The sequence below is a fragment of the Sitophilus oryzae genome, unplaced genomic scaffold (assembly GCF_002938485.1).
Source record: "Sitophilus oryzae breed Bouriz unplaced genomic scaffold, Soryzae_2.0 scaffold_1615_pilon_pilon, whole genome shotgun sequence".
In the NCBI taxonomy this organism is placed as follows: Eukaryota; Metazoa; Arthropoda; class Insecta; order Coleoptera; family Curculionidae; genus Sitophilus; species Sitophilus oryzae.
In genome coordinates, this window is record NW_022146298.1 from 313,253 (window position 1) to 324,610 (window position 11,358).

An 11,358-nucleotide genomic window follows, 5' to 3' on the forward strand; every position below is an offset into this window, starting at 1 on the left:
CGACCGAAAAGATTAATACACGAACGATGAAATCGCGAATGAATTAATTTCGGGAGATGATAATGCAATTTTATCGTCGTGTATAAAACAATATTTTTTCCATAGCGAGTTACCTACGTTTTAAAAAATATTCAGAAATTATTATTTCAAGTAGAAAAAATATTGTGCTGGGGGTTGGCCTTGGTTTCTATGTAATTTGACAAATAAATAAAGCTGTCTCTTTAGTTGTCAGTTTTGAGTCAATATTTTTTAATTGAAGCGTGCCATATGCATAACGTTGTAAGTGCCACTTTTTCACAAATGCGGATTATATGCTAAATAGATAGTATGTGCCATGCTTTACTTGCACAATAAAATTTATATCGATGGCGCTTTGTCCAGCGGCGATGTAAGGAATTACATATCAAAACGTAGTAAGTGCCAACGAACAGCTGCTTATTTATCATAACCTAGCAAAGCTTTTTAAGCGGTGTTCGGGTGTACTGTTTTCGATAAAAAAAATGGATATTCCTGAAGAAATACGTGCCAAAAAAAGAAAATTTACTGGGAATGTAAGAGAAGATGTAAAACGCAATAAAAACTCTGGAAGTCCATACCAAACTCTAAAACAAAAGCGACCAATACCCGGCAAACGCTTTTGTGAACAGGTAAGTAAAAACCACAGTTTTATTCTTTTTCAGATCCTGAAGAGAACTGATATATTTTATTAAAATATTCTTTTAGGTGAAGTGCAGCTGTCAGTACTCTTGTAAGCTAATTACTGTTGCTGCAAGAAAAAGAGTGTTTGAGCAGTTTTGGAAATTGGCAGATTATAATGAGCAGCAGAACTTTTTACGTTCCCTTATTCGACCTACTTTAATCAAACGTAGAAGACATGGAAATTACGATAATCCCAACCAGAGCAGACGACAACACTCTTTTAAATATTTTCTACCACTTCCAGGAGAATCCGAAGTTCAGGTATGTAAAAGTACCTTGTGTTTAACTTTGGCTATTACACAAAGAAGATTGGAGATACTTAGTCAGCGAATACTCTCCTCCGGCATATCTGTTCAAGACAAACGAGGTGGTAAACGTCCTGCTAGAAACAACACCCTATGGAAACAAAAAATTATTGATTTTATTGCGTCAATTCCTAGCAGAGAAAGCCATTACAGTCGAGAAAAAGTTACAAACCGGAGATACCTTTCTGAAGATTTGAATGTACGTAAGCTATATAATGCCTTTCTTGAAAAGCATCGGCTTGATGGAACAAAGCCCCCAGTCTCCCGACAATGGTTTAATGAAATTTTTAAGAAAGAATTCAGTTTAGCCTTCGGAGCCCCAAGAGTGGACACCTGTCCTACTTGCGACCAGTACAAAATTTCAATAGCTGCTAGTAAGACTCCCGTAGAAAAAAAAGAATTCGAACTAAAGCGCGATTTACATCAACGTAAAGCAGAGAGCGCTCAAAAAATGATGTCACAAAACATAGTAGATTGCAAAAGTCCTCAGTCTGATGTATGTGTGCTGTCTTATGATTTACAAAAGCAGCTATATATTCCAGCATTGACTCATACTCAGATGTACTATAGTCGGCAGTTTACTTGTATTAATCTGGGAATACATTTTGAAGATGAAGGGAAAGGTTTTATGTACCTGTGGGATGAAACAGCTGGAAAACGAGGATGTAACGAAATCGGTAGTTGTTTGTATGATTACGTTACAACTCAGCTTAATACTACAAAGCGAAAATTGGTCCTATGGTCCGATAACTGCGGAGGGCAGAATAAGAACCAGGGTATTTTGGCTGTCTATATTACCCTGGTAGCCAAAGGGTACTTCGACGAGATAGTGCACAAATTTCCGCAAAGTGGCCACACATTCCTATCATGTGATCGGGACTTTGGCTGCATAGAAAAAGCCAAAAAAAGTCTTAAGCCTGAAGTACCTATGGATTTGGTGCGTATAATGGCAAGTGCTCGTTTGAAAAATCCATTTGTAATTAAATGCACCACTAGATTTTTTAACTGGATGGAAATTGCAAAAACTACCCTAGTAACCTCCACCCTGGGCATCTCGCAAGCTGTTATGCTGAAAATATCTAAGGACAACTTAGGGCAAATTGAAGTTAAAACGTCGTACTCGGACGTCGCACCATGGCGCAAAGTGGGTGTGTTTAAACCAAAGGTTACATCACAAAATTTTGAAAATTTAAACATTGAACTGGTGGAACAGGCACCCCGTAAATGGAACAAAGAAAAAATTAAAGAAATTAGGAGTATGATCCCGTTTATATCACCCGCAAATCAAGACTTTTATCAAAATCTGGTGGAGAGTCAGGAGGCCCTACAAAATGAATAAAAATAAGTTTCAACTTATAGGTTTATAAGAACCTCTTTTGTATTAGCATTATATTATTAACATTGTATTTCACAAACTGTTTTGTATATTAGTAAAGGCGTTAGAAAAACAATACGTGTTGATCTTTTGTTTAAAACGTGATTTTTAATCCATTATACATGTGCAACTTTATTGGCACATACTACGTTTTGATAATTAGCGGCCAATAACAAATTTATTACCAATGTTTTCATTAAAGTATGTGTTTTATTACTTGCCTATATCTAAAATGATGTCAGTAATAGCCACAAATATTTTGTATTTCTTAGTAAGGTAAAACAAAACATAATAATGCGCCTCCTGTAAAATTTATAAAATTGCACATACCACTTTTTGCATATGGCACGCTTCAAATGAAAAGTTTTCTTGTTAAATTCTTGCTATGCATAGGTACGTATTAAAAAAATTGAGTTGCAGTACCTCTTCACCTAAGCCTATTTTTAGCCCACATCTTTTTTCTGTTTTATTTTGCCAGAGCATGAGTCCACCAACGCGATAGACTGAGAAGTTACAGAGAATAGAGTATAACTGGATACAGCTTGCGGAACATAGATATTGTTAAAGTCTTGGGGAGGATATTTATGTTGTCAACCAACGCACGCGAGAAGCTAGACGACAATGCCCATATTTTTTTTTATCAGTTTAAGAAGGAATGATCAGGGAGATGATGAATTGGAGTTTTTATATTAATTGAGTTATCACTATTAATACCACAAGAAGTTAAATTATTTCCGGATTTTTCTTCGAGCTTATGAATACTTATTAAAATTATCCCTTGTCTTTGACTCGGGATAATTTTATAAAAATATTCTTGAGTAAGTAAAAATTTCCGGGTTTAATAACCTCGCCTCTTAATTAAAATTGGGTTTGAACTTATATTAAAACTATGTTTTTTTATTTATAATAATGGATATTTTTTCTCTCTTTGAAAAGACACCAGCTAAGCAATAGAAAGTTCAGTTGACTTGGTAATTCTGTTGCCATAGTAACTAAGTAAAACCTTAATACAGCTAAGTATTTGGAAGGAGTTCCCAAACTTTGCAGCAACTGAGATCGTATGATTTTGACAGAACAGATATACCTGTGGAGGATTTGGTACTTGTTCTTGAACATTGTGGTTGTAATATGCGCAAACAGGCCTCAATAATAACTACAAGAAGAGTGTAGTGAAAGTTCTGTGGAATGAACCTTTTTTTAAAAGGTACAATCGCAAATTCAATTCTTTTTCTGACTTTATATAGAGAAATTGTGAATAAATAGTCTGTCGTTATTTGTAAAAAAATAGAGAGAACAATTTTCGTTTAGGTGAAATTATTTTTATTAGTGAAAAATTTAAATTTTGCTTGATTGTACTGGATGTTTCGGGATTACCGAATAATACTTTTACCTGACACGAAATGCGTTACTCGTCCTTCGGAGTCGTAGTGTTGCCGGTATTGCATTGAGCGTCAGGCAAAAGTATTAGGTAATCCCCAAACATCGAGTTGCATTCAAAAGATTATACAACGAAATAACATTTTTATTATAATTTGTGGAACTGACAGAAATGACTTCTGAATTAATATTTCAAAAAATGACAATTACAATATGGCCACCAAGTGATAATCACTTAAATGATTATCACTTATTAATCACATCCTTCTATATAGGAAAAATATACATAGAGTTGTATAATCAGAATAATTCTTTAAAATCTAAACTTTTTGTAAGCTGACAATATATGTGTTTTCAGATCTATAGGATCGTTTATTAGAATTGATATGCGATGTTTTAAACATATTTTCGCGAAACTTATACACGTGGCTCGTCGTCCCTCCGCTTTTTTACCTAACCCACATGAAATGCCAATACTTCACATCATCCGAGCCGCTGATACCCACAACTCGTTCTGTGTTACGATTTTTACGTATCTCCGCATCGTCATTTCTGTCATAACAATTCCCTCTGCCGACGACAAACGCCAAAATCGATTCGTCCGATTGCTTTTTTGACGTCTCATTTCGTTTTTTCATTAAAAATGTGCCGTTTTTTTCCCGCGATATTTTTTCGTATCGTCCAATAAACGCAATTTCCATAACTGACAAGTTTATTTGTTTTAACGGTCTAGTATTTTGACAGCGAGATTTATTTAGGACTAAAGCAATCGGAGGGAGTGGTTTTGCGGTCTGTCTGTTGGTCGTTCATAAATTCCTTTTTCTGTGTCAGATTTGTGTAAACTAATATTAATGAATAAACTAATTTTTTGTATCTTTTGTTTAGCTTGCACGGAGCATGATAGTAAGTATTTCCTCGATAAATTATTGTTTTTAGGTTGCGAAAATAAATTCTGTGGCTTTTTAGCCTTTCTTAAATAAAAAATTGATATTCCCATCTGTTTGAAACCCTTTAAAATTAAAACTATCTCTGCTAAAGTAATTGCCAACGATCAATAATAATATGACTTTTTAATGACAGTGACATTACAAAAACAATAAAATACATTTCACAGATATGTTGATGAAGATTAAAAGCAAGAAGTTTTTTAATGCTAAAACTGCTGTAATTGTTTTTTCTTCTAACTAAAGTGAATATCTCAATAACAATAAAGAGCTATTGAGATGAATTAAAAATCATACTATCAAGAGATGATATACCTTAATGGATGAAGTCTTTTTAAACGGCTTTTAAATTGCTTTGTTAAATTTTTTCACGAGAAATTCAAATATTCACGAAAAAAAAACATTTTGTTTTCCCTCGTATAATAGACAAATGAGGAATTCAATTTTTAATTTAAGAAGAATTATTTTTAGAATTTTTTTTAAAAAATTACCAAAATCGGCCCACTAGAAGCCATAGTCTAAATTTAGAGTACAACGTATTTAGAAGGCAGCGATTATTAATTGGCTTTCCATTTGAGAGAGAATGAGCTAGTATTTAGAATCACAATAGATCGTAATGCAACAGACCTATAGCTCCCTCAAAAATCTCAATTCCAGTACTGATGCTGATACCATGCATAAAAGAGTAAAGACATTTGTGCACTATTAATCATTTAGTTTATTTCATTTAATACTGATTGAATATAATATACTCTTGTAAATCTAAAAGTAAAATTCATAACTGTAAGTTGTAGAAAATCTTTAGTTTGGAAGATACACAAATCCTGATCAAGATATCTTAAGAGTAGATAAGTCGGCTAATTTTGAACTAGTGGTGGTGAAGAAGGTTTAAAAAACACTTAAAATAAAACACTAAAGCCATAGAAAACGAAAAAAAAACTAATAAATATAATTAACAAACGCTAGAATAAACTGCTAAAATTCGAATAAAACCAAGAAAAAAATATGCACAGTAACGTGAACATGAGGGAAAGTTCTAGAACATGGAAGACGATTTTTTCTCAAAATATTAATAAAAGAAAAGTTTTTCCTTTTGGAGTTTTTTAAACATCATCACCCACCAATACTGTGGAGTGATTTATCAAATTACAAACCTCTATATAATTAAGATTTATCTCGATAGTCTGTTTTTTTTGACTGATCTCAATAACTTTTTTGTTGGAGATATTCGCTGTTGAAAAAGTTAGTAACTATTTACAGCAATTTTAGCATTAAAGTGTGTTTTTGGGGGTACCAATCAAAACATTAATAAAGTAATGTTCATTGTTTTTATAATGTCACTGTCATTGAAAAGTATTATTATTGTTTATTAGCTCTAGTAGAGATGGTTTGGTTCATTCAGTTCAAGTTCAGAAGTTGTTCTTTACTATGTTAAATTAATGCAACAATATCAGATACCACTTTTGGACTTAAAACCTTATCCGCTAAAGTAACTGCCAAACAAACACTAATAATACGACTTTTCACTGATAACATTCAAAAACAATAAAATCTTAATAGATTAGTTGATGAAGAACCAAAGCAAGAGCAAGTTTTTAATGTTAACATCGCTGCAATCGTTACTGTCTACTTAAAAGCAAATGATGCCGAATTGGTCATCTCCCTTTACTCTTGATTAATGAGGAAAAAATCGCATATATTTTATAAACATTTAACAATTCTTACTAAATTTGCATTGTCCGAATTGCAGGGCGGTTCAATGCCAAACACCAGCAGCAGTGTTCCCTTCCTCCTGAGCAGCAGCATGCAGTCGATCCGGTCGCGGCGTCCCTCGGCCGCCCTGGGCGGCGGCTCGCAGGGCGGCAGCAGCGGCCTGCTGCAGCAGCTCGGATCCGGCATGGTAAGGCTCCCCCTACCCCACCGCCACGCGAGGCCGGCCGGGCGGCGGCGGGGTCCGCGCCCCCGCCACCGTCCGCAAGTGCCCCTCCCTCAATATAACGCTGAGCTGAGCAGCCGCAGCCGCCCTCTCACGCCGCAGGCCGTCAGCCGCCACGACCGCCGCCGCCGCCACTGCCGCCCCACCTACCAACACCGGTAACGACTCCTACTTTCTCTCTCTCTAGTTTACTCGTTCTGTTCACTCTTCGGCGATGCGATGGGTCGCTAGTTTACCACTAGTGCTGCTTTACAGATAGCGACTGCTTGGCCGAAATACTTAACATTATAAATAGCTAAGCAACAGTTGAAGGCTAATCGAATTGATTGGTTTATTTGACACGAAAGGGAAGTTTCCTAGATTTGCACGGAACCAGAAGGCACAAAAGATGGCGAAATTCTTGGACCTATTTTAGATTTTCCCTATAGTTCTGAAATGTTGCGTATATTTCACAATTACATAAATTATATAATAGCTCTAAAAGCCTAAAACAGCCTCTAAACTAAATGGAGAACTCTTCGAAAGGGGTCGAGGTCGCATTTCGTTGCCCATCTTTGTCGCATTTCGATTTATTTCCAGTTGTCGTTGACTTTTGACTTTGTCGTTGACCCACTTCGGTTTGCCTCGTAATACTTTCGATTCTTAATTCGTGGCGGTATCTGTACCCGAGGCAAAGGATTTTTTTTCATAAATATCAGTGAAATAAGTAAACCTATACGTTTCTAAAATAGCTCTTTTTACGATGATATTTTGCTAATTACATATCTTGTTTTATGTTAATATATATTCCACAAAATTAATATTTGACCACACGTTTATAACATGTAGAGTAAATGTTTAAGAACAAAAACTTTTCACTCAATCAGCAGGGATATGATTACAATATGTTTATTATTAATTTTATTATAATGAATTAGTATATAAAATTGTATGTTTTGTTTGTTTACGCGGCCTTAATTGATTAATAATTACAGTAGTATTGCTTGATCACTGACAACATCATCAATATATCGAGCTGATTGGGAAAATTATTGATTAACCCGATGTCAATAAAAGACACTTTTATTTATAATAATAATATGGTTTGATATAAATCCATTCAAAAATAAGAAATAATTAGACGATATTCTAAATAGTTTAACACCGTGGACTATAACCTATAAAAGGCGGACCGCCAGAACAGTTAGTCACTGCGTATTGCCCTGCAGTTTTACGATTTTAAGTTTTGGAAATATATTTTTTTAATATTTTGTAATTAATAATGTTTGACAATAATTAAAATTAAATAATCTTGTGTAACCTTAGAGGAATAGCCAATTTAATCCACCATCGGTAACTGTTTTCTAAATGCACTGTTTTTGATTTTTCATATTAGTTTAATATAGTGGCATTAAATTAATTAATGATATTTATTCAGGCTCCATGTTTACTTATTTTCCTGAAACCACCACAACGTTTGACCTTGCTTCGTGCTATTTCACAAAATAGTACGATAAATATAAGCCCGTGTTGTAAAAATTAGTTCCCACGTTTCCTGAAATTGATCGAGACGCACCATCATTGGTTGTTTGTTTTCTATTGTTAACCCAGATTAGCTGTAACCAATACGGGCTTATATTTCAGTTTACTTCTGAAAGTATTTCCAGAAATGTTTTGCGAAATGTTTCACGAAATTTTTGGTAAAACATTTCGGGGATAATGTAGAGGCTCTTTAAAAGGCTCATGGCTTTATTGGTTATATTTCTCCACTTATTTCTGTCCTTCGCCTTTAACTCTTATCCTTCTCAGACCCTTTTCTATCTGGTTCTCAGTCTATACGTCCTTCTCTTTCCACCTATTTCACGTCTTATTATCATTCTAGGGACTCTTGTTTCAGCCATTCTTTCAATATGTCCCAGCCATTGCAGTCTTTGTGCTCTTGCTACACCCGTTATGTTCGGTACACGATATAGTTGCTTTGATTGTTCGTTTATTCATGTAGTTCATATTTTGTTTATCTTCTTTCATCCAAAAGTTGTCCTGAGTATTTTCCTTTCCCAAATCTCTAATCTCGAATTTTCCCTTGCATTGAATGTCTTTCACATGCAAATACTACAACTCGTATCATTGTCTGGCATATTCTGACTTTTAAAGTTCTATAGATTAATAATTTTCGGGAGTGCGTTTACACATCTATTTTCTGCCATTATTCTTGACACAATTTTCTGGGTTACATTTAGTATCCTTAATAAATACGATTCCTAGATATGGCAATGTATCTCTCTCCTCAAACTTGCATCGTTTCTCTTCCTCAGCATTTTTTTTTTCTCAGCATAGACATCTTCCCTTCTCAAAATCCCTGTCGAAACTTAGTTTTCTTCTCATTAAACACTCAGCCTACTTTTTGTGCTTGATCTTCTAGTCTTTCAGTCACCGATATCAGCTCTATGCGATCTCTTGCTAAAATAACTAAATCATCTGCAAAGGCTAGTCATTATTGTTTTTCTTGTATACCAAAGGCGGATCCTCCTGTTTTGATCCATCCCTAATTACAATGTTTTTTCTTTATTTTCTTGTTTACTTTGACTTCGTTTACTGTCTCTTAGAATGTCAAAGTTATCATTTTCGTCAATTTCTTGATTACCCCTAAAATTCTGTTAAAACTCCAAACACATCGGTCCTTTTAACTTTGTTATATGGCGGCTGGAAGTCGATAAGTAGGACCGTTGTCTATTTGTTCTAGCGAAAACAGACAATTACGTAAATTAAAGAGGGTTAAATTCTACGTCGAATGATTAATTATTAATTCAATTTGGTTAAATAATATGGCTAAAATTGAAGAATCGTGATATTTTTACATTCCTTCAATTCCTTTGCTTGAAAAACATCATTTTACTTAAAAAAATACAACTAAAGTTACAGTGTATCAAAATGTGGTTTTAACGTGTATGCTAAATTTTAAACTTGATCAAGTACTTGATGAAAAAATGAAAATATTCCGAAATTTGCCATATGCTCTTCATTCTTCGTTAACCTCGAAAATGGTGATTCTTTTAAGCTCTTCATTTAACGTGGTGTTATGGTAAGGTACCTATGGCATACTCCCATCTCAGCTACAGTCTGGGTTCTTGGCATTTTCGTCAATTTGGTAATTATTGACTGTGAAGTACTAGAAGTTGCATATAATAATTATGCAGCACACAATTCGGCATGCCTTTTAATTTAAAATTTAACATTCATGTAAAACCCACAATTGGATGCTGTGTCACTTTAATTGTATTTTTCATGATTTTAATGATGTTTTCCATGTCACGGACGGGTAAATACACTATTCCTCAATACATTATTCTATTTCAGCCATACTACTGAATCAATTGAATGAAAATCGAAACAATCATTCGACGCAGAATTTTCTTTAATTTACATAATAGTGTAATATTCGCTAGAACGCAACATTTCGGAGAGTTTTGTCATTTTCTATACTTTCTTCCGAGGGCCGAACAATCGTGCAAACCTAGGATACTTCTCTTTCACGTCAAATGAACCAATCGAAACAACCTACTTAATAAATCTTATTTGACTGGCCTATAATAAACTAGATGTGTTCTGTGGATCGGAACAACTCTTAGCAGGGCCGCACACTGGAGCAACAAGCAATAAGCAATACGCAACCAACAATATGCGGTATTATCGCCTATTGTCAACATACTAAGCGGAATCACACATTGGAGCAATAGATATTAAGCAATACGCGACCAGAAACATGCGATATTATCATCTATTGACAACATACTGAAGATCAAATGTTGTCTCGCACACTGAAGCAACCCAATATTTTCTCCAGGCGGGCAACATTACGTTGCTTCAGTATGCGAGACAACATTTGATTTTTAGTTAATTCAATAGGCGATAATATCACATTATGTTGTTGGTTGCGTATCGCTTATTGCCTGTTGCTCCGGTGTGAGCCCTTACTAAAAATCAAATGTTGTCTTCCACACTGAAACAACGCAACATTCCAAACAAGTTGCTTTATTTCGGCGATTTATATTTCCGGCGATAAACTTGCATGTCGCTGGATTAATTTTCTAAGCAACATACAGACAATAAAAATTCCAAATGTACCTATAGCTAATATCAAATTTGTCGAAATCATCGAAAAAGGTTTTTTCTATAAAAATATCATCATCACTATCACTGTTGCCAGGAATTAGTTACAAAATGATGGACTGTTTCGTGACTTGTGTTGCGTTGATGTGAGACAAGCAATATACGTACGAATATTATTTCCTGTTGTCTGTTGACTGTATCTTATTGCTTATTGCCTGTTGCCTCACCTTGCGACCCGCTTTATTCGTGAGTAAGTCTAGTTTACACCAAACGAGTACTTAATGTTGATAAAGAACTCATGTACTGAACAAATTAGTCTGGGGCTAGCCCAAAATATGAGTGGAATTATTAAGGTACTTTTGTAACACAAAAGTACTTTCTGTGTTGTGTTCTGTGTTGCTTAAATTATGGCATGCCTATTACTTATTTTTCTGCAAAAAAAATCGAAAACAGTATGGTCTTTTTCTTTCATCTTTCGTTTGTAGTATCTTTTGTCGGACAAAATTTCCCATGCGATTTCGAATACTCTAGACATCATGTCCTGAAAAAAAACAGCTAAAGACAAGACAATTTTACATTTACAATACAAACGCGATGATCGCTTCCAACTACTTAGTGTTGGGGAACGATTCT

The 11,358-nt window shown here is 34.7% G+C and overlaps 1 protein-coding gene across 1 annotated transcript; it reads left to right on the plus strand.

Annotated features, from left to right (window-relative positions):
- Nucleotides 1-261: 261 nt before the first annotated feature.
- Nucleotides 262-2,731, plus strand: LOC115880129. Its single transcript, XM_030897259.1, has 2 exons — nt 262-647; nt 724-2,731. The coding sequence occupies exons 1-2, from the start codon at nt 501-503 to the stop codon at nt 2,341-2,343; spliced, it is 1,767 nt and encodes a 588-aa protein (XP_030753119.1). The 5' UTR covers nt 262-500; the 3' UTR covers nt 2,344-2,731.
- Nucleotides 2,732-11,358: the final 8,627 nt, after the last annotated feature.